This window comes from Ascaphus truei, chromosome 6 (assembly GCF_040206685.1).
Source record: "Ascaphus truei isolate aAscTru1 chromosome 6, aAscTru1.hap1, whole genome shotgun sequence".
Lineage (NCBI taxonomy): Eukaryota > Metazoa > Chordata > Amphibia > Anura > Ascaphidae > Ascaphus > Ascaphus truei.
In genome coordinates, this window is record NC_134488.1 from 99,681,089 (window position 1) to 99,704,572 (window position 23,484).

At 44.2% G+C, this 23,484-nt stretch overlaps 1 protein-coding gene across 1 annotated transcript; it reads left to right on the plus strand.

Annotated features, from left to right (window-relative positions):
- Positions 1 to 1,084: 1,084 nt before the first annotated feature.
- On the plus strand, positions 1,085 to 18,164 carry LOC142498138 (uncharacterized). The gene is made up of 4 exons (XM_075606645.1): positions 1,085 to 1,193; positions 1,290 to 1,405; positions 5,168 to 7,699; positions 17,212 to 18,164. The coding sequence occupies exons 1-3, from the start codon at positions 1,085 to 1,087 to the stop codon at positions 6,035 to 6,037; spliced, it is 1,095 nt and encodes a 364-aa protein (XP_075462760.1). The 3' UTR covers positions 6,038 to 7,699; positions 17,212 to 18,164.
- The last annotated feature ends 5,320 nt before the right edge of the window (positions 18,165 to 23,484 follow it).

Sequence of the window (23,484 nt, forward strand, 5' to 3'; positions counted from 1 at the left end):
CTGGGGGTCGCGCCCCCCACTTTGCGCACCGCTGCCCTCTCCAATATTCTGGTTTATACTAGTTAAGTTTGTGCCCCAATCTCTTCACACTATATACATATACACATTCTCATATAGCTACTCCCACAGACTGCACGTATGTAAACAACTCATCACACGCACTCCTACAAACCTCAGAGCCAGCTCAGACAGAACGTGATGCGACGTGCGTGCACTTACGTGTGCGCGCTCGTCCGTCGCAATTTCGGGTTGTTCGGTGGGAGTTTTGAAACAGAAAACTCCACCGGCGGCAAAGTGCAGCGTTGTCGCTGCGACATTTTGCCTCCACAACCCGAATTTAAATTTGGTGCTACTGTCGCGTGACGTGAGCTGGTTCAGCTAATAGAGGCGAACCAGCTCCGTAACGTGTCCGTTACACGCCACCCAAAAGCCGCGACCCAACGCCTGCAGTTTGAGCAGAGATCGCTGGGCTGCAGGAGCGCGCGGCGGAGGCAAATTTAGACACAGTTTACCCAAATAGTGTAATTTTCATTGTGTCCCTTTGAATCAGCATATCAAGGTGTTAGGAAGGATGCACATACATCACTTAGATTGTAAGCTCTTCGAGGCAGGGAATCCTTTTCCTATTCTTTTATGTCTGACGTGCTTAATCCCATTACGTGTTATAATATTATGTCACGTGCATTGTAAAGCGCTATGTACCTGGATGGCGCTATATAAATAAAGATACATACCTGTACATACATACATACATGACAGATTATAATGAGATGTATCAAACTGTGCTTCTCTGTGCATCACTTTTTTTACTTGTCTTTGCATCAACATTGTTTGCCAGGTCTAAGCAGGCTAACAAATTGCGTCACATGTTGGAAACACTTACTTGCATTTGCGCAAACACACACAGGACATGGAGCAATGCGTGAAAAACAAAAAACATCCCTTTGCACTTTAAGTTGATTCATCTGCCCCATTAAATGTAAACATGCATTAGCTTTCTGCAGTTGGAATCCAGCACCCTTCTTCTAATGGAAAAGGAGTGACGGCATATTGTCAAACTAACAACTCAATAGACAAGATAATAATGGACACCCATGTAGTCCAGTCTACACCGGCCTTTTTAAAGAAGCAGTTAATGTTACCATTTGAAAATAACCCTGCTAAAGTGATCCTGAGTATTTCCGCTGGGCTCAGTATAGTTGAAGAATGAAACCCCTCTGAATTATTAAGGCATTAAGACACTGACCCAACCTTCCTGCTGCTCTCTCACCTCTGCTGTTGACCAATAGAGAAGCTGCACAAGCTGCTTGGGCACAATGTTTCTAATGAGATATCATTGCAGATTGGAGAGCAGTGGATGGGCACAACATCATCAAATACAGAATGGCAAAGGTCTGGGAAATGGGTATGTAACTTAAAGTGCCTTTTTTTAGAAGATACACGGGGTAGGGAAAATGTGTTCAGTGTGTTGTGATACTCAGGACTGCTATACACTGCAGCATGGGAAATGTAATTAGGTGGCAGGGTATGCATTTCATTCCTTATAAACACAAACTGCAGCTTTAAAGATATTTGAAGCTGGCAAGGGTCCTAAACCTTTGTATTGCTGGAAGAGCCAGCAAATGTACTGCAAAGTCAATCATGGGTTGCAGGTCCCTGCGGCACTTCAAAGGGTCCAAAGGATGTATAGAAAGGGAGAGACTTAAAATAATCATTTTCTAACTGTGAGATTAACATACATTTCTAATAAATAAATCATAAAACGCTTCCCTTAAAAGTGCTCCTCAGCCACCCCCACTCAGTGCCAGTGTCTGGCAATAACAGGGGTGCAGGTGCAATAACAGGGGTGCAGGTGCAGTAGCATGTGACTGGCACTGGCACTGGCACACACAATATGCATTGACGTAGTCACACTTACTTACAAGTGTGTTATCCAGGCGGCGTATTAAATACACCTCTTTCTCATCGGGAACATTAAAGCTGGTGGTCATGTGTATTTCTCGTGACCTCCTTATTTGAGCCACCGGAGTATAAGGGACAACACGCAGATGGCTCTCCCAGCTCTTTAGAATAGTCTGCCATCCTGTCAGCAACGCTGCATTCATATAAGCGCATAGAGAGAGAAGGACAAAAACAACCCTAATGCTTAGGCATGCAGCAGGAGGCGAAGGAGAGGGGTGTCTTTCTTACCTCGTCCACTGTCAAGGGCATACATATCCGATACTCCTTCACCAGCATCCTGGGCCCAGCGCCGGTGCTGCACTCACTGAAAACTTTGCCTGTGCTTCCCTCACCTTGCAGTGTGTAGAGTGTGCTCCCTCTCTCGCTCTCCCTCTCTCTCAGCACAGTGCTCCAGGCAGGCACACCTTTGCATGGAAGTGAAAAACTCCACCTACCACCACACACACAACAAAATGTTAACTCATTGGTGACTCAGTGACACGGATTGTAATCACTGCCTAGTAATTACTGTATATAAAAGCAGCTAGCTCTTGACGTTGCTGGATTTCTTCTTGTGCTCTTTATTTGTTGCAAACCATTATTAAACTATGACCTTTTCTGTAGCTTTCTTGGTTGGTTTCTGTTTTTCCTTTTCATGTTCATTCTCTTTTGTCAGATGTCTCGTTGGGGTTATTTTTTTCTCCATGTACAGTACAGTCAGTGACACAAACACTTACGTAGTGTTATTATTACTGCCACTTTAGCATAAATACTATTTATTAAACACTGGGATCTCTGTCAGTAGATTGGTTTATTGATAGTGCAAACCCAGTAGATCTGATGAAAAGCTGTGTGATAAATAGACACAATCCTAGCACTATAGAAGCATCACAACATTGGTGTTGGTGTGTCTTCAACCACCCCTGTCTCCACCTTCACTCACATTTTCATATCCCTTTAGTTGACTATGTGATTATAAGAGACACAATGAGATGCTAAAAAAACAGCACCAGATTTATTAAAGGTAAAAAGTCCTATAATGCTTTCTGTAGAAATTTTATTCCATGCTTCAAATTATTTTTGCATGACCAACAAACACATCGTTTTTTTTTTTTGTTTTTCTTTGCATCCCATATATTGTTTTTTTTTCTTTTACAGAAATTGATTTTTGTGCAGCACTGTACATTAGGAAAAGAATGTTATATACAAGAGGAGCCTGTATTGCAGTATACACTGAGTGGTCATATCCAATAAATAGTTTATTCTGTGGAACACACTTCATCTTTAAGGTTTCCTGCTATTTGAACTGCCTAGACATACAGTAGTCTAAAAGCTGCCTGTTTATTGCTTTTCTGTTTAACCTCCTTCTATCTCCCTAGCTCCTGTCTCATTTTAATGGTTTTAATTGCCATTTATTACATAGTAAATAAAAAAAAACTGTTAGGATGCCTTTCTGGTTAGTGACATGCTCATTTGTACAGTATGTAAAAGATTATGGTAACATGACTCAAGGCTAGAGTATATGTGCCGATTAATCAAAGAGAAGATCCCACACTAATTTAAATTGGCATTTTTTTTTCTCATACGTCCTTTATTTTATTTTTACTTTGTCACAAAACTGGAAGAAAGCTCTGAAAAACTCTGAACATATTTATAAAGGATGAGCTTGATTTATTGTTACAAATTTGGATGAATACTGTAACTGAGAGGTAGTAGATTAATGGATATAGACGACATCTGATCATTTTCACCCCCTCTGCACCCTGCAATTGAGCACAATAACTGTTCATTCATATTTACAGACACACGAGTGTCCCACATTCTGTCCTCATAATATTCATCCACAGCAAATAACAATTAAAATGTTTACAGCAAAAGGTAAATCTGATCAGCTGGGATGAGTTGGTCAGGGAAGGGCAAAACAATGAGCAACTAAGTAAAAACAGTTTTCTCTTTATTTTCAACCAGCTCAGGAATTCCAAGAAACCAAAAAATACTGTGGTTTATAATGGGGTAATTTAATTTTTTAGTTTCTTAATGCGAAATCCACTGCTGAAATAATAACTCCACCCATAATAATTTCATTCCCTCTGAGGTCCTGAAGTGTTCGATCATCAGCCACTAATGCGTGTTTGTTGGACATTATACTCTCATCCCAAATAATGATCTCGCACTCTTGAAGAACTTTGGTTGCGCCTATATTTTTTGCTTATGTTGCCAATTGGCTTTTCAGAGTGAAAAGTGGTAGCTTGAGGGGTGTGTGATGGTTAACGATAGAGAATATTTGTATAATGTAGGGGAAGAGAAATGTTTTAAAGAGCATGAGTGGAGAGATTTATTGGGGTATAATAGCCATCTGGCTGTAAGGGGATTCCCTTATTCGGCACAGAATAAAAGAACTGGATGAAATGCAGAATTGCACACTTTAGTAACGTGGCCCAGTGAGCTCGTGCTTTGTCACATCATACATGCTCTGTATTTAATTGTTATTTATTTGTCTCCTGTCCGTCTGACATTCACAGAGAGCGGAGCTGAGCAATTGAACTGTTCCACCCCTGAGCAAAATATGGCCGAACAGAGCACCACGATTTACCAGCTACAGTACCAGGAGGCTTACTGGTAGTGGAGGTTGAGGGCCACGAATAACTCCGGTGTCTGTGCATCCACTGCGGGATACCCGGAGCGGTCCCCAGCACTAAGGCATGATGCCCTCAATGCGGCACGTACTACCTATGGCCTAACGAGCCATGGCCACTGATTGAGACCCCCGAGGTGCCTCTCCGGGTACACTAACGGAGGTGGCGGATACGAAAGACAAGGCTGCCCTAGTTCCCCGCTTCACCCATGCGGTAAGAACCAAGGCCCAGCCAGCTACAGGGCCGAGAGAACAGCGGCGGAGGAGAGCGCGACCGCAGTGGAGGTACCGGAGCGAGCCCGTTTCGTGCCACTACCCACTGGCGGTATCGCCCAAGAACCCGGTGACTCCCTTGCGGAGGAGCCGATCGTAATATCATCGGAGGAAGAAGTTGGCGTCCCATCGGTGGCAATGCGCCTACCGGCGAACCACCCCAGCTGTAACAAAAATGGCGGTCCAGTTACCGGAGAGGAGCAGACGAGTCCGGACACCTTCCGACGGCGAGTGCTGGTGCGGCCTGAGGCCCGTAGCAGTCCCACGGCCGTGGTGACTCCCAGTTCGGCGGAGATGGCGTCCGGGACGACTCTGTAGGACCTCGAGTACATCAGCCTGCAGCGGAGCGGTAAGGAGACTCCACCACCCCCTTACTCCCGCCAGGTGAAGACGGCACCTGCAGAGGACGAGAAGGAGAGGCTTGCGGCCTACTTACCCGTCCGCGGACCGGATGATCCACCACCGCCCCTTCCGGTCTTCGACGCACTTCCGGTGCGTGACCACGGAGCGGATGGAGATTCCGTGGGCACCGGCGATGACATCACTTCCGGGTTCGACTGGAAGAGAGGCCCGGGAGCGTTGTTCTCCCCACGGAGAGCAGACATGACAGCTGCAATGGCCACACTTAAAAGCCAAGGCCCATCCAGAGGAGCACGAAGCACGTCGGAGAGAGCAACCAAGAAAGCGCTCACTGGTCGCGGTATTACCCGCTTGCTGGACACTGACTTGAACATTGCCCCAGCCCCAACCCCTAGCTCCATCGCCCCGGCCACTGCCCGTGCCCCGTCACGAGTGTTATCACCGGGACCTAGTGGGGATAAATTAAGCAAGTACCCCAAATATTCCAGAGACTTGCGGGACTGGGAATTGAGCGGTGAGGGGTCTGATGGGGAAATACCCTATGCTAATGTAATACGTGTGCCTAACCCTGTGCCTTTTTCTCCTGCAGCTAGAGGGAGGGCCCGAGGGTCCCACACTACAGCAGAGGCTGGGCCTGTGAGGGAAGTGGTTCACAAGATGAACCCTACAAGGTATTTCAACGCCAAAGGGAGGATAGATTGCTCGCGCTCTACAGAGGCGGGGACGTCCGGTGTCTCATCCCAAGCAGAGTCCGAGATAGAGACCACTAGCCCCTTATCAGAGTACGAGCACCGTGACAAGTGGTGGGCACCCTTATTTACTGGGTAGCACGCAGGTATGGACCGCACCAGGTTCTTACTCATCCGTAACAACATAGTTGATCATTGGTGGGCGGAAGGTGCCTATACTCCCCAGGAGGTGGCGGACGAAGTAGAACACAGGTACCGGGAGATAGAGCAGAAGATCATTCTGCCCAAGGGCCGAGTATTTTGTATGATGATATTGCCCCTACAGAACCAGAGTTTTGGGTACTGCCAAGCAGGGCGGGCCATAAGAAATTGACGAAGTTGAGCAGAGCAGACAGAGCCATAGTGGCTAGGTACAGGCAGTCCCATGGGTACGAATACCCTTATGTGCCTGAACCCATTATGAGAGAAATTGAGGAGAACAGGGATAGTTAGCTCCGAGAAGCCATGCAAGAGTACTTAAGAACCAAGTTTGGTAAGGCGGGTTACCATAATGAGGACAAGATTAGTGAGGTGGTCCGCGTCTGGAGTATAGGATGGTGCATATACATGCACAGTGTGATCTATCGGCCAGAGTCTGGGTCGGCACAGTCGTTTTATGTGACCATAACTGATCATAATGGAAGAAAAGTGCGGAAGCCTGACCCAAAGCATTATTCCTAGTTGGTTCTCCCCATTGGGAGTACCCGGCTACTGTTACTGTTACGCCACCTGGTGGTTAGCTCAAGAGATAACCTGTCTTGCACTGTGTTTGTTTCCCCAGGTTTGTCTACGCAGGATGGTCCTGCTAAAAATAAGTCCAAGTGGGGACCATTGGATTCCACCAGAGGGAGAGTGTAGCCCCCTGTAAACAGAACAGGCTACTTATCTTTCTACTACCGGAGTAAGCCCTGGTAAGGGCAGGCGCCAGTAGTGACCATGGGTTTTCCCCCCTCACCAAGCCCCGCCTATGTGGTAGAGGCAGGCCCCTGAGCTCTGTGCAGGCTAGACAGAGGGGAGGTCCTGCTGACATCATAGGGGGCGGGGCTGAGTCTATTTAGTGGGCTGTCCTGTGTGTGTGTGCCAGTTGAGAGTTCTGAGAGAGTCTGTTGGAGGTTCAGTTCTGCATGGAGTTGAGTCTGGTCTGTCAGGCCTGTGAGAGTTTGAAGTCTCTGGAGAGCAGTGTGTCTGCTGAACCAGAGAAAGAAGAGATGACCCTGTGACAGCTGCGCGGGTAGCTGGTCAGTCTGGGAGCGTCAGAAGGGAGCTGAGGAGAGTGTGCGGTCTGATGTGCTGTAGGACCGAGAGGAACAGGACAGACCTATATAGAGGTGGACCAATGCTCTCACCCTGCTCAGGGGGTGAGGGGCAGGAGATCTAGCCTCACCCACAGGGCCTTCCCTGGTGGAGGTGGAGGCAGGGGTATTGAGGACCCATCCAGACCATCCTGTCTGGAGACATTACTGGAGGGAAGGAGAGGAGGAATACCAATATATCTGAACTGCTGCTACTGAGTGCTGCTGTTGTGATCAGAGACAATAAAGAGACATTGCGGTTTTACATCAGACTTTGTGTGTGTTCTGGAGCATTCACCCTGGGACCAGGGTAACTTCTCTATAAGGGTCCTACCCCACATTCTGGGAAGTTATAGAGGATGGACGCGCTGCACCGTTGCTAAAGAGAAGATGGAGGCATATACCCCAGAAGCCTGGTCCTGTATCCCCGACATCACCGCGGGAGACTCAGGCCCTCCTTTTACCGGCAGGTATGCACCACCTACATACATGTAGCCAGCCCTCACTACACCCTAGATATGGTATCTGTGTCGGGGGGGGGGGGGGGGACATGGGTTACACATGTATTTCACAATGATTGAAGTGAATGTGAGTGAAAAATTCCAATACAAACAAATAATAAAATGCAGCCTCAACCCTTGATGTGGATTGCTTCCTAAATCCAAAATATTTTAGGTGTCCAGGTGATTCAGGGAGCGCCAAATATAGGTAGAAAAAAGAACACAAGCAGATAAAGTTTTCAGTCTACGCTATTTTCCGTTTCTTCATTATATTCCACTAAGGTTCCTGCATATGCTGTCCCTATACTTGCTGATGCGTTTGGGTACTACAGAGCAAAGAAAACTTTACATACACGTTTATACTTTTACATTTGTGAGTACAAATTTCTTTTGGTTTATTTGAAAGGGATCTATTGAAGATCGCTGTTTTAAAGACTATATTGCACTATCTGCTTGTGTTCTTTTTTTCTATATATATTTGGCTCTCCCCGAATCACCTGGACACCAGATACCTACCGTTTTAAGTGCTGGTTTCTTCCCCCTTCCTGAGCAAACAAATAGGCCGCCAAAGAGCAGGCCAATTAGGTGACCTTGTGGCTTCCTATTGGATGGCTGTGGACCCCATATTTAAAAAACAAGGAAGTGCATGTGAGCATCTGATGAAAGGAGTATGATTTAATATAGGATTGCTAGTTTTTGTCACTAACATCTCAAAACATATGTGCTAAGATGAGGTGTCATCAAGAATATTGGATCCTCCAACTTTACGACACCACGAAAAAAGATCGGTCCTGTAAAATATGGCAGCACAAGTGGTTTATGAAAGCAGGGCATTTCTAATCCCATTTTACCGCAAAGGGATTACATGGCATTTTAACTGTTCTGTTTTTAAACGCCACAAGCAAATAATGCACATTATTTGAACGACTTCTTGCCATCCATTAATAGCCCAATTCAAATCACCACAATTATCATGTATATCACAAGTAGATTATAGATGAAAATACTTTTTTCAAAGAATAATCCAGAGAAGAGTAGAAAATACATTATGGAACTAGAGAGAGTGCAGAGAAGAGCAACCAAATTAATAAAGGTGCTGGATAATCTGATTTATGAGAAGAGGCTAGCGAAATTAGATTTGTTTACATTCGAAAAGAGGCGTCTAAGAGGGGATATGTTAACTATATACAAATATATTCAGGATCCATACAAGGAGCTTTCAAAAGAACTATTCATCCCAAGGGCAGTACAAACGACATAGGGTCATTTGAGGAAAGGAGATTTCACCAGCAACAAAAGAAAGGGTTCTTTACAGTAAGGGCAGTTAAAATGTGGAATTCATTACCCATGGAGACTGTGATGGCAGATACAATAGATTTGTTTAAAAAAAGGTTGGGCATCTTTGTAGAAAGGAAAGGTATACAGGGATATACCAAATAAGTAAACAAGGGAAGGATGTTGATCCAGGGAGTAATCTAATTGACAATTATTGGAGTCAGGAGGGAATTTATTTTTCCCCTTATGAGATATCAGTAGAGGATATATCACGGGGATTTTGTGCTTGCCTTCCCCTGGAACAATATACTGTAAGTACAAATATAGGATAAAGTATCTGTCGTCTAAATTTAGTATAGGTTTAACTTGATGTATTTTTTCAACCTCATCTGCTATGTAACTATGTAACTATTTAAGTGTTGCAGTCTTGGGAAACATAAGGAAGTAGTTCTTCACTGAAAAGGTAGTGGATGTAAGGAGCAATCTCCCAGGAGATGTGGTTGAAACCAGTGATGTACCAGGTACCTGGAAATTACCCAGTACCCGGCTTGCCTGGTGCATTTTCAGCTACCAGGAAATTACCCGGACCCGGCAGCAAGGGTCTGGGACCGGCACCGGGTCGGAACTGGCACCAAGTAATTTCAGGGCAGCTGAAAATAGTGCAACACTTACCTGCAGCCGGTGACAGAAGGTGAGGAAGACCAGTGAGGAAGACCGCGGCAACATTTGGGAGCAGCAGCAGACATCCTGGTGGTGGTGGCAGCAGCCAAAGTCCTTGTTAAGCCAGCGGGAACAGCAGGAACAGAGAAAACAGCTGATCCTTGTGGGAGCCGGGGAACCATGTAACCGGAGCAGGAGCGTTCCTATTGAACAGCCGGCTCCTCCCCAGCTGTCCAATAGGAACGCTCCTGCTCCGGTTACATGGTTCCCCGGCTCCCACAGGCACAGCTGTTTGCTCTATTCCTGCTACTGCCGCCGGCTATACAAGGACTTCGGCTGCTGCCACCGCCACCAAGACATCTGCTGCTGCTCCCAGATATTGCCGCGCCCCTCCTTACCCTGCAGGTAAGTGCCGTCAGGGTGAAACAAAGAAGCAAAGGCGCACTGCCAGGGAGTCAGGTGGTGTAAAAAATAGAATCCATTTATTTCAGAACATCTCTGATAACAAACATAACCCCAAGGGGGGGCAACAAACAACCACCTACGCGTTTCAGATGGGTAGGTCCTTTATCAAGGAGTGATAAAGGACCTACCCATCCGAAATGCGTAGGAGGTTGTTTGTTGCCCCCCCTGGGGATATATGTTTGTTATCAGAGATGTTCTGAAATAAATGGATTCTATTTTTTGCACCACCTGACTCCCTGGCAGTGCGCCTTTGCTTCTTTGTTCTACCTGTATTTGGATTTCCTCCATGGCTGGCACGCCACAGTGGACCCCTACAGACAGCAGAAGTGGGTAAGGATTATATTTCTTTATGTTTGACCATTATAGTTGAGTACTCTAACCTGGACTGCCTTAATTACTATGAGGACATTATTCTACATGCTGTTATGAGTGACTCACAGGCCAATTCATATTATACCCACACTGCTATATTGGGGTCCATGAAGATTGTTAACTGTTGATCTAGTTGTCATAAGATTGGAGCACCCCTTGACCCCCCCTTTTTCTCCTGGATACTCAAGTGCCGTCAGGGTAACCGGGTACCTGTCCAGGTAAAATTATTCATTTTGCCCGTGTACCGTTACCCGGTTTTAGGAAAATTATAGGACCCGGTACAACACTAGTTGAAACCTTAAAAAATGCTCCGAACAGAGACAATGATAGTCAAAGTATGGAAAAAAGCAAGGTATGGAATAGGAAATAAAGCTTTGGAGCAGTTTAGGAAAACAGGCAGATTGTGTTGGCAAAGCGGTCTTTATCTGCCATCAGTTTTTATGTTTCTCTGCCAAATGCCTTCATGATGTGGCATGCCTGTGCCAAAAAAAAAAAATACCCAAAAAGATATTGGTAATCAGCTTTTCAGTGCATCCAAAAGTATTTTGCATTCATGAGAACTTCAAGGATTACAGCGCGCTCAGGATGTATAAAGGGCAAAGTGTCTGATGATGAATATGGGGTAAGAATGGCAAGTGCTGAGAGGGCACATACCGTCCTAAGAGTGGTTAGCAAAGGTTTTGATTACTTGAATTACTGTTACTAAGGGAAAGTCAAAACAAACAGGTTTTGTGTGAGTGTTGACAGGCTTCAGCTGAATCATCTGACAAAACTGGATAATAAAACATGAAGCTAAAAGAACCACTGATATTTATACACTCTGTCTGTTTGGAGAGCTTTGAAAGGTTTTGTAATTGCCTGTTTCATCAAGCCTGTCTTTGGGAACTGGGCGCAAATGGGAAATGAGAGACAGTGAATCAAGAACAGAGGTTGTAACTTGCTAATGGATTTGGTGGCAGAGTTGGGAAGGTTAGTTGGTGATAACGGATGTTTCCAGATCTTATTTTAAGATATAAAAAAAAATAATCAAATGTGTTTAGCATTAATGAGAGTGTTATTAATATCATCAATGAGAATGTTTCACTTTTATGTACGCTCGGAAATTAATGTAAGTAGATGGACAAGGGCACAAGGATTTGAATGAAAAAATAATTGATTGCGCCATAAACAACAATGTTTCGGACTGCTGGCCTTTCTCAAGTAAATGCAAAATAGGCAATCTGCTGCACACCATAAACAAAGACAAGAAATACAGGTACCGGTGCTGCTGCAATCAGGGATGGCCTGTAAGTAATCCAAGGTACATGATATAGAAAAGCATCACAGGGCACTGCGGATTTTTAAAACTATTTATTATCCAAATATTGCTGCGACGTTTCAACCAGCATAGGTCTTTATCACGTGAAAAAAGTGGCACGGCACTACTCGTGATCATTAATCAGGCCCCAAATGTTGTAAAATGGGGTGCCACTTTTTCACGTGATAAAGACCTACTGTATGCAGGTCCAAACGCCGTAGCAATATTTGGCAAATAAATATTTTTTTTTAAATCTGCTGTGGCCTGTGATGCTTTTTTATATCACTTTCTCAAGTAAATGCGACTTTACCTAAGAAAGGCCAGCAGGCCGAAACGTTGATGTTTATGACACAATAAATTCTTTTTTTTCCCATTCAAATCCGTGTGCCCTTGTCTATGTACTTACATTGAATACTCTGGACGAAATACAGGTTTTCCCTAGGACTAAAGGAGCCCCCGTAAATGTATAATTTCTTGATTTGATATTTTGGTGTGCAACAAGAATTCACACATTTTGCGCTCTGAAATTAATACATTTTGTATTTTGATTAGGGTCTTTTTATTCAGGCCACAACTAGATTGATTTTTTTTTACCCGGCCAAAGCCTTATGGGATTGGAGGTGACATCACACAAGGAGCTCACAGTTAAGGATGTGCAAATGTTTAGAAATGTGTGAATGTCCTCAAAAATGCTTGTCAAATGTTCTGTACATTTCGTGACATTTTCTTCTACTGGAAGAATTCACGAAAATCTACGTTTTAGCTCAAATTAATTTTTCAATCAAAAGAGTTCCATTTAGTAAAGTAGCAAAGGGCCCGTAGACAGACACCTGTGAACGCACCTGAGATACATGATAAATAAGGTCATTTAAATATGCTAACACGATTGAAAAATGATTTAAATTAGCATATTTCCTAGGTACAGTATTTTAAGTATGTTGGGTATCTCTTTACATGGAGTATGGGTGACTCTCGCCCTTTAGCCCTGTCGACCTTTCCCCTCACCCCTGCCCCTACCCTTCACACTCCAAACGTCGTCGTATTGCAGGGTCTGGATGCAAACTGCTTGGTTAAAGTGTACGAGTTCAGGAAAAAAAGGGCTAAACATTTGCGAATTTAGGTTTTCACACATCTGTACTCACAGGGCAGCACTTAACCAGCTGACATGGGAGCAATCTGTTTTAAAATAACATTGAAAATGAATCATTAATACTTATGGTTGTTGGATTTTTACAAATCCAATATATAGCCCATCAAAACAGCAATCTACTGTATGCTGCTCACATGTTTAAATTGTTTTACACTTATCTGGAGCAGAGAGTTGAACTACAGTATTATACTCACAGCTCCAGGCAACCTTAGTTCCTGAGAAAATTGCATTTGCTGTAAATGTCCCACAAAATAATTATTGTCCAGGAGAAACAATATAGCCGCCAGGGTCAGCCTCATCCCAGTGACCTATAGGAAGCTGCAATGCGATAGGGAGATGATATTGAGGTTTATTATTGGGTGACTCCGTGCCCATATGTGGTTCTTCTTTTTTTTATTCAATTTATTGGCCCTTTTAAAGCAACACACATGTAGGATATTGGTAGATCTGCAGCTTTAAGAGCTACTTGAATGGAAACCAGTGGGCCCCTGGAACTGTATATATACTGTAGTTGAACTCGTTCAGGTCAATCAGGCTGCCATTGGTTTCAATTTAGTGGCAGGAGAGACAGCACCTTCAAAGCTTATTCTTGAAACTGCTGCCTCTCTCTTGGTACAGTATGTTTAACCATTGCTATAGAAATGTACAGGGGCTCAGGAAAGCAAGGTTAGCCACCTCCTGTCTTCTTGATTAAGGAACCTGGCAGCAATGCACAATGTCAAATATAGGGTAAGAGATGGTGAAGGAAACAAAAGAGGAATACAAACAGGTTATTAGATTAAACAAACTGGAAACAAATAACCTCTGGGGTGAGGGGAGAAACCAGATGCAGATGAACCGAGTAACAAATGAAGAATGAGATGTGCTAAAATGAAGATATTAATGTAAGTTTTTTTTTAAGTGTAATAAATTCCATATATAACTCACTACATCTTGAGGATATCTTATGTGAGACAAAAAATATTGGTCTGAAAACTGATGCAAATGTAGCCCCCTGTAAACAGCACAGGCTATACATATCTTTCTCCTACTGTGGTAAGTCCTGTTAAGGGCAGGCGCCAGTAGTAAGCATGGGTTTTCCCCCTTCACGCCCTGCCCTGAGTGATAGATGCAGGCCCCTGACTCTGCTGCAGGCAAGAGACAGAGGGGAGGTCCTGCTGACATCATGAGGGGTGGGGCTGACTCTATTTAGCAGCCAGCTCCTGTGAGTGACAGTTAGTTCTCATCCGAGTCTACTTCTAGGAAGTCTTTCCTGGGAGTTGGAGGAGAGAAGTAGGTCGGGCTCTCTCCTGGGAGCAGGAGAGATACCAAGAGAACTCTGGCCTATGATAGTTGGCAAGTGAGCCGAGCTCCGGAGGGACCAATGCCTCTCACCCTGATGAGGGGGTGATGGGGAGGATCTACCCCCGCCCAGAGGGGACCCTCTGAGGTGGGCACTGGGGTATTGAGGCCCCGCACAGACCATCCTGTGGAGTACCTCTTGGAGGAAAGGAGAGGAGAGGAGATAGGCTGTACACCTTGGGATCTTTGTGTGTGCTGCTGCTATTGCTGTTGTTGTTGCGGCTGTATGCTGCAAGGCTGCTGTGTGCGATCTAGAGACAATAAGGAGAGACATTCCTGATTTTACTAAAGACTGTTGTGTGATTCTGGAGCATCCACCCTGGGACCGGGGTCAATCTCTTCTGTACGGGTCCTACCCCATATCCCTGGGAAGGTATAGAGGATGGAGGCACTGCACCACCACTAAAAGAATGAGGCAACTACCCCAGAAGCCTGGTCCTGTCTCCCCAACAACATCGCGGGAAGCTCAGGCCCTCTTGTTCCAAGCAGGTATGCACCACTCAAGCACGTGTAACCAGCCCTCACACACCCTAGATATAGCATCTGTGTCCGGGAGGGGGGGGGGGGGGGAGAACATGGGTTACACAAATATTGCAGTTTATAGTGAATGTATACAGTATTAAATGCTAGTACCATTTATTGCAACTAAGGGGCCTATTCACAAAGCAGTGATAAAATTATTGCATTTTCGCTCGACTATGCATTTATTTATACGGCTGTAAGACATGAAGCCAAAAATGGTATTCACTAAGAAGTGAAGGCCATTTTTTAAGGACCAGTGCTATCGCGCTATAAATTCTACAGTGCGATAGCTGATAGAAAACAGTGCAGCCTGGAAGAGCTGCATGGAGACGCTGCGTCTCCATGCACGGCTCTTACAGGCAATCGTGCAATAAAAAAATTGATTTTGATAATAATGTGTGGGAGCAGGGGGTCTCCTGAGCTGAATTGCATTGATTTCAGCCTCAGGGACCCCCCCCCCCGGGACCCCCCCCCCCCAGTATGGGGTGCCGGTATCCACTGTGCTTTTAAATCTCCCACGTCACGTGATCGTGGGATTTAAATCCTGCACTGGGATTCCGGCACCCCGTAACGGGGCCTGTATCTCGGGAAGTAGGGGGTCCCCGAGGCTGAAATCAATGCAATTCACCTCAGAAGACCCCCGCTCCCACAAACTAGTATCAAAACCCAAATAAAAATGTTTTTCAATTCGTTACCGTAGCGCATATCCGCTATGGTAATGAAGCTGCTTTAATGTAATTTGTATTAATAGTGTGCTGGAGCAGGGGATCTCCTGAGATGAACCGCATTGATTTCACCCCTGCTTCCCAAGTTACAGGCCCTGGTATGGGGTGCCAGTATCGCCTCCATTATTTAAATACTCCTGTCACGTGATGTGGACGATTTAAAAACGGCGGCGATACCAGCACCCGATGCCCCATACGAAGGCCTGTAACTCGGGAAGCAGGGGGTCTCTGAGGCTGAAATCAAAGTGGTTCAGATCAGGAGACCCCCTGCTCCTGCACACTATTAGTAAAAATTACATTAAAGCAGCTTCATTACCTGAGCGGATAGCCGCTCAGGTAATGAAGAGGTAAGGCACAATAGTAGGTTTATTGGGGGTTGAAGGGGTGAAGGAAGGGGGCACTTTGCCCTTCACTAACCCCCAATAAACATTACAATATGTACTACCCACCAATACACAACGCACCAACCTCCTGTACCCCCACATAAAAGCATTTTTTATTTTTTCTGCACAGGGTCGATACCTGAGTCTGACAGGGGTCCTCGCGGGTGTCGGGGGCCCCATGTGTGTCCGGGGGGTACCGAGGTGTCCCCGTAAAGGTCCGGGGGTCCCACGTGGGTCCTCGGGTGGTCCCTGCTAGCTTGCGGTGCCAATCCTGTGCCGAATTTTTTTTGGCATTTATTGCCCATTAAACCACTTATCACTGTTTAGTGAATAGGCCCCTAAGTCTTCCTTGCCCCTAACTCCCTTTCTTGTAATACTTCATGCAGATATTAGCAGTTCAGTGACCAAATGACCCTGAGTTAACATACATATAAATCTAGCCCTGTGTCACCTGCACAGTTCACTTCAGTCTGGGTTTACTGACTAATCTACAACATGAAACATCTGTTAATCCAGCAGTTACATTAAACAGCAGTAGAGGAAAGAGAATGATTGGCATTGGATTCATTGAACAGATTAGAATGTAAATGTTATCAATGTATATTCATAGAATATGTACGTCAAATATTTTAAAACATTTTTTTTTATCTGAAACCTTCAAACAGAGTATTTGTCCGCATCTCCCGGGTCTGGGTGCCTGGTAGATCCTTTCTGGGTTTTTCCAATCCAAACCTTGTAGGCGATCCAAATAGAAACCGAAACAAAACCTAATTTTAACTTCCCGGTTGAATTTGATCAATTCTCGTGGTATTTCCTCTTACGTATATTAAGGAAAACAATGATGGAAAGCAGGGTTGAAGACCTGTCTGAGACATGTGATCAGGGCTGCAGACAGATTTCCCGGACGGTTCCACGCCAAGCTTCTGACGTCGGCGCGCTCCTCCCTCTCATGCCGGTGAGCTCCGGAAGCTGAGCACAACTTGCTTACGCGCGTGCTGATTTAGAAAGGCATGGAGCGCGCCAGAATCAGAAGCTCAGCGTGGGACAGACAGTGAGGGAAGGCCGCAGCTGGGGGAGAGCCAGGCCCGCCAGCAACGAGGGTCCCGGCCAGAGGTCAGGCCCAAATGCTTTGTCCTGTTGCTGGGCCCCCCTGCAGGTACCCGGGCCCAGGACACTTGCTCTCCCCCCTGTTTGGCGGCCCTGTATGTGAGTGTGCCCACAAGTGGTATTTTTGTTTGCTCCTACATGTACAAACACTCCTCACTTCACTTTCTGTCATTTATCTTCGACAGGGAAAGGATGAAGATGAGAGTGGGACTCCGCTTTAGGTCTGGCACTTACATTTATTTAAAAAAAAAAAAACAAGAGCTACAAGAACATGAAAGTGGCAACAGGAAACAAAGAGAGCCAGAAAGAAAGCAGAGGAGAGGACCGTGCAGAAGCAGAGAGACAGAAAGTGGAAGGGGCAGAGATACACAGATCGGATCAATCATACTGCAGAGCGATGTAAACTGAGAGACAAAGCTATTGAATTAAAATGATGTTAATAATAGTACTTGTCACATACAGGCATACCCCGCATTAACGTACGCAATGGGACCGGAGCATGTATGTAAAGCGAAAATGTACTTAAAGTGAAGCACTACCTTTTCCCACTTATCGATGCATGTACTGTACTGCAATAGTCATATATGTGCCTAACTGATGTAAATAACACATGTGTAACAGGCTCTATAGTCTCCCCGCTTGCGCACAGCTTCGGTACAGGTAGGGAGCCAGTATTGCTGTTCAGGACATGCTGACAGCGTGAACTGCCGTTTGCCTATTGAGATATGTACTTACTCGCGAGTGTACTTAAAGTGAGTGTCCTTAAACCGGGGTATGCCTGTATATAAAGGGCCATCTAACCTCTCTCTGCTTAGTTTATACTTTCTGCTAATATTCAGTGCCATTTTGATTTAACACTGTTAACACTCAGGTGTTGAGTGAAGTGGTTGGCATACAGATAGCCTAATATAATCTCTGCTACTATACTAGCTAATTATTTCCAGTTATTTTAACACCGTTCAATTACTCAGGTGTTGCGTAAAGTGGCTCGCATAGAGATAGCATAATATACTCTCTTAGTATACTAGCTAAAGATGTGAGAAACTGTTCCAAATGCATTCATGATATTTTTACTGTATTTTTCCCCAAATTTGATTTGCTAAGACCTCATTTCAGCTAAATATACAAGTCCATAATTTCCTATTGTTTTAACACTGTTACATTACACCTGTTTTGGGTTAAAGGAATTGGTAAACAGATAGCATAATTTACTCTCTGCTAGTATACCAGGACTAACACACCAGGGATCAATTCACCAGACAGAACAAGAGAGTTAATAAAAGTGACTTTATTGGAAAATAAGATCCGCAACTGTCAATACAGAAACACACACTCCCAACTGGGTAACTGGGGAATTTCCTGCAGTTCTAGGTGCAGGGACCTCTGTGAAGAGATTTTCCCTGTAATGTTCCCATGCACCTTCCCACAGGAATTGGATTGGACCTGCACCTTATGTCTGGAACCGGCACAGCAACCGCAATATCTTCAGGTTCAGTTCAGCAACCTCTTCACTCTCATCTTACTGGGGGTCCCCCTCTCCACCTTTAATACCCCGTATCATAACAAAGATAATTTAGGGGAGGGCCAAGGCCAGGTGCCTGGAATATTACTTAGCCCCTGATTGGTGGCTTTAACGGCAACATTAAAAAAAAGTGTAACATTAAAACAGTTACATGGAAAAGTCAACTTGCAACATTTCCAGCTGAACACAAAATTAACCCCTGGTCCCTGAATTGCTGGAACCAAGCTACATAATACATAGATATCTATAACATTATTGACAGGTAGGGGTAATGGTGGGCTTAACCTTTATTAAAAGCAGTCACATGCCCAGGACATACTTGAAAACGAGAGGTAACTCTCAATGTATTACTTTGTGGTAAAACATTTTATAAATAAATAAATCTACCCCTACCGTCACGATAATTTCCAGTTGTTTTAACACCATTACATTACACTAGTGTTGAGTAAAGTGTTTGGTGATAGCACCATCTACTCTCTGCTAGTATATGAGCCAATAAATTACTGTAGACTTAACACTGTTAAATTGCACTAGTGTTGGGTGAAGTAGTTGGCATACAGATGGCATCATGTACTCTCATCTAGTACACTAAGCAATTACTGTATTTCCATTTCTTTTAACACTGTTACATTACACTGGTGTTATATAGTTACATAGTAGATGAGGTTAAAAAAAGATATAGGTCCATCAATTTCAACATATGCTAAATTTAGACGACAGATACTTTATTCTATATTTGTACTAACAGTATATTGATCCAGAGGAAGGCAAACAAAAAAACTCCAGTGAAATATCATCTACTGATATCTCATATTGGGTAAAGTTGTTGGCATACAGACAGTACAAAACGAGAAAGAGGAAGGACACTACGAGTTTCTTCATGAAAAACGTAATCAAGTCTCCAAAAAAACAATAATTCAGCAATCGCAGTTGCCTTTTTCAAGCTTATAACATATTATTAAAAAAGTGTAGTACGATAGCCAAAACAGCATGTACAGTAACTCTCCACCAATACCTAATGACATGGGCAATACACAACACCAGTTGACCCCTAGTCCCTACCCCTAGTACAAAGTAGAAGTTTACAACTTGGCCACCTGTGAATGGGGCAAGCCAGGATCCTCTAAATGTGTAGTGAAAAACGTATAAGTGTAAGCAAAGCTTTCCTGGTAGTACATCTTCTGCAGCTTTGACCACATAGTAAGCTAAGCCTAAAAATGCTGTGACTACTGTAGTGACGGGAAAAAATGTAAATTTAAATACAGAAGCCACAGTGAGAAAGAAAATATAAATATAAACCATTAAGGTGTCCTCTACACAAAATTCGACCAAGCGCTGCACTTCCCAGACTCTTAAAGAAAAAGCTCAGGTGGCACTGACAAGCGTGGCACCGATGGTGAATCATTCTTGGAATTGTAACTTCAGAGGAAGAGGAGAAGCAGTATGTACTTGATTCTGTTGTTAGTATTAATAGTAGTGGTAGTAGGACTAAATCTGGACAAAGTCCAGCCATGACAAGGGAAGATTTTAACATTGCAGAGAAGTGTGATCCTGTGGAGATAGAACTCCCCCTCCCCCCCCCCCACAGTATTATTGAGCTATAGCAAGGGGATTGGGAAAGTACTGCCAAAGCAAGGTAGGCATCACCACTCAAGCTGCATGTTGTTTGTATGTCAGGCTCAAAAACGTAAAATATTTATTCTGCCGTCTGTAACGTATTCTACCCTGATCCAGACAACAAAAGTGTGTCTGTGTCTGTATGCAGCTTTTGAAAGTTAGCAGAGGTATAAAACTTGATCACCTTGGAACTTTCACAATGCTATGCCAAATGCAGAAATCCTCTTGATAGCTAGCTGGTCCAAAAAGTGCAGGGAAACGATAGAGCAGGTGGGATTTCGACTCACTTCTCACCATCTTCAGAATCTTCTATTGAAGCAAGAACTGTTGTCATAAGGCCAGAAAATATTCAGTATTTTAATAAACTGGCACAGAAACAGTTAACATCAGTTCAAGTTACAGCTTCAAAATACATGTATTGTTTTATGACATGTCAAGCCACTGACCCTGCCTGTTTTTCTCTATTTGTCTAGAAGTGAGGTTATCTGAGAACGACCTTCTCTGGACTGATGGGGTGATTAAAATATAGATCCACAACCAGGGCCGTCTTAACGTATGGGCATGCTGGGCAATTGCCCGGGGGCCCCACAGCAGAGGGGGCCACACGAGCCCGGCCCATGCATGCCCACCAATGCTCTCCCCCCGCCCGGCACCACGGCTCCGCTCGCTCTCCCCCCGCCCGGCACCATGGCTCCGCTCTCTCTCCCCTGCCCGTATGTGGAACCCCGGCTCTGCTCGCTCTCCGCCCACCCGGCACCCCGGCTCCGCTCGCTCTCCACCCGCCCGGCACCCCGGCTCCGCTCGCTGTCCCCCCGCCCGGCACCCCGGCTCGCCTCCCAACTGCTCGCAGCCAAGCAGTGCAGCACTTCCGGTGCCTGCTGCAGCTAGGGAGCACGTGGGAGGCTGGGAGCGACAGTGTAGGCAGGGCCCCGTGCACTGCTTTGCCCGGGGGCCCCTAATGTTATTAAGATGGCCCTATCCACAACTCTTTCTCACAGTAAAAATAAGCAACAACCCTTTCAATCTATCTTAAAATACATTCCTTTGTGTTCAGGACAGCGCTGGAGGGTGTGGCCAAGAAGACAGTTCAGGTGTGTGTAAATTTACTAACTATAAATGATGCAAAGAGGAATGTCTCTAAGTGCACGGATCCATATATGTTTGCCCAGGGCACAAGAAGGAAAAGGAGAAAAGAACAAACAAATGTGTAGTATTATATAGCAATAATGACTATAACGGACAGTTGTGAGACTTTTACTCATAATAGACTTCTGAATAAACCATCTGGTATATAATGTAAATCACTGTGTCTCTTTTCTGCTCCCAAATATTATATTCAACTGTTATAATGTTTAGGAAGAGTTGAAGCTTCGTATAAAGACGGGGGTGTTGACTCAATATATTTAATAAAATAATTAAATGGCTTAAATTAAAATCAATTCATATAGGCAAACACATTACACTAATGATGCTTAATTCCAAGGATATGAGAAGGAAAGTTAATAACCACAGTCACACTCTCTCAGGTATTTTGGGAGTAAATAAGTACTCTCCAGGAGAAATTCAGTACTGTTAGCTTCAGTCCTCTCCCTTAATCCGACTGTTATAAAGCATATCCGAGGAGGCACAATTTGTTAAAGGGATATGCAAATATGAATTCCCTCTAACCCCCCCCCGCCCCCCGTGCCATCCTCCACATTCTGGCCAAGGTCCTCTTGCAGTGCTGCGTGTAATCCACTCCTTGCAGAATGCAGAATAGCAGGGAGCTGTCCACTTCCATCGCAGCTGTGTCAGAAAGCCCGCGTCACGGGCTCCAATGTTGCAGACAACTGATCATTCACCAGTTTTCTTACTAAATATAAAGACATTATTGATCTGACGATTCACGAGAATTACAAATATTTTTGTAATATTTGCAATCGGACGCATTAAATTATGCGAAATGATCCATGATTGTGAGGGTGCAAAGAACAGATATCTATTTGTCTCTAAAACTTGGCATTGTTCACATTAAGTTTGATATCCACACATATTTTAATGGCACCAATGCAACAGTTAAAGTGATATTCTTCCAGATATGATTAGAAGTGTTGTTAGGAGGTATTTCCTATTTTCAGGCACCTTTTCATTCAAAAGGAAAGCATTTTTCTCTTGTCAAGCCATAAAGGTGTCACTGCAGATTGATGAAGCGATGGGAGGTTAAGGACATGCCGAGAAGGTGGGGTTATCCAGTTTCCAATGCAGGAAGTTTTGGATAAAAAACATGCATTTCTAATATGAATTTAGAATTTAACAAGAGCTGTGTTCTGATGTCAGACACGTGAATTTTCATCTTTCATGCTCCAATTACCCCTTTGGAATGAATCAGATACAGCTCAACCCCGTTATAACGCGATCCGTTACAACGCGAATCCGCTTATAACGCGATGCCAGCGTGGCTCCCAATTTTCGTATTTATGAAGACTTTACAACACGATTATTGGTATCTTAAATACTTTATTGTACAATGCATACAATTGTACATTATTTCTAATGCGATCCGCTTATAACGCGATGTGATTCTTTGGACCCCAAGCACAGCGTTATAAGGGGGTCGTGCTGTATTATTATGTGGTAATGTACAGGAATCATGCTTTTACCCTTTTATTTGATGAGCTGCCTGGATATATTGTACTGTATGTTTCTTGTAATATTATTTTTCTGTACCTCAGCACTGTATTATTTTTGTATATTAAATCTAAAATGTTATAAGTATTGTCTTTGAGCCCTAATTTAATGGCACGTCTTGAAGAGATTGATTATGTTTTGGACACATTTTGCTACAATAGATTTGTATGTGTTGATTACATATTTTTCTTAGTAAACGGGGCCCAAAGACCTGCGGGAAAAACTAAACACTAAAAAGTGACTGACCTTTGTGAGTCTTACGAGAGAACACAGCTAAGTGCTCAAAGACATTGCTCAGTGCCTCTTTATAAAATATACAAGCAGACAGGTTTGTGTCCTTCCCTTCTCTTGTTTTTTTGTTCTCGATCTTTTTATTTTTACTCAAGTATACTGAATATGACTATTTATCCACACGTCTGTCAAGAGAAACTGAGAGCTCAATGTGAGGAAAGAAATATTCCTAATTTGGTAAAAAATACAGAGGAGCTGGGGCAAGGCCTGTAAGATTTTAAGGTGTATTTGTGATGGATTGAGGGGAGATATTACTCATTTTGGAGACCGTGCGTGGAGATAAATGTCAGCTTGATAGATAGTTGTTTGTATTAACCCTTGACACATATACAAGATATGTGGTCACAGTTGTGCCATTTGT

Coding starts and splice junctions, on each gene's coding strand:
- LOC142498138 (XM_075606645.1), top strand. CDS start 1,085: ATGGACACCCATGTAGTCCAGTCTACACCGGCCTTTTTAAAGAAGCAG. Junction 1,194..1,289: donor GAGTATTTCCGCTGGGCTCA/GTATAGTTGAAG, acceptor GTTGACCAATAG/AGAAGCTGCACAAGCTGCTT. Junction 1,406..5,167: donor GGCAAAGGTCTGGGAAATGG/GTATGTAACTTA, acceptor ACGACTCTGTAG/GACCTCGAGTACATCAGCCT.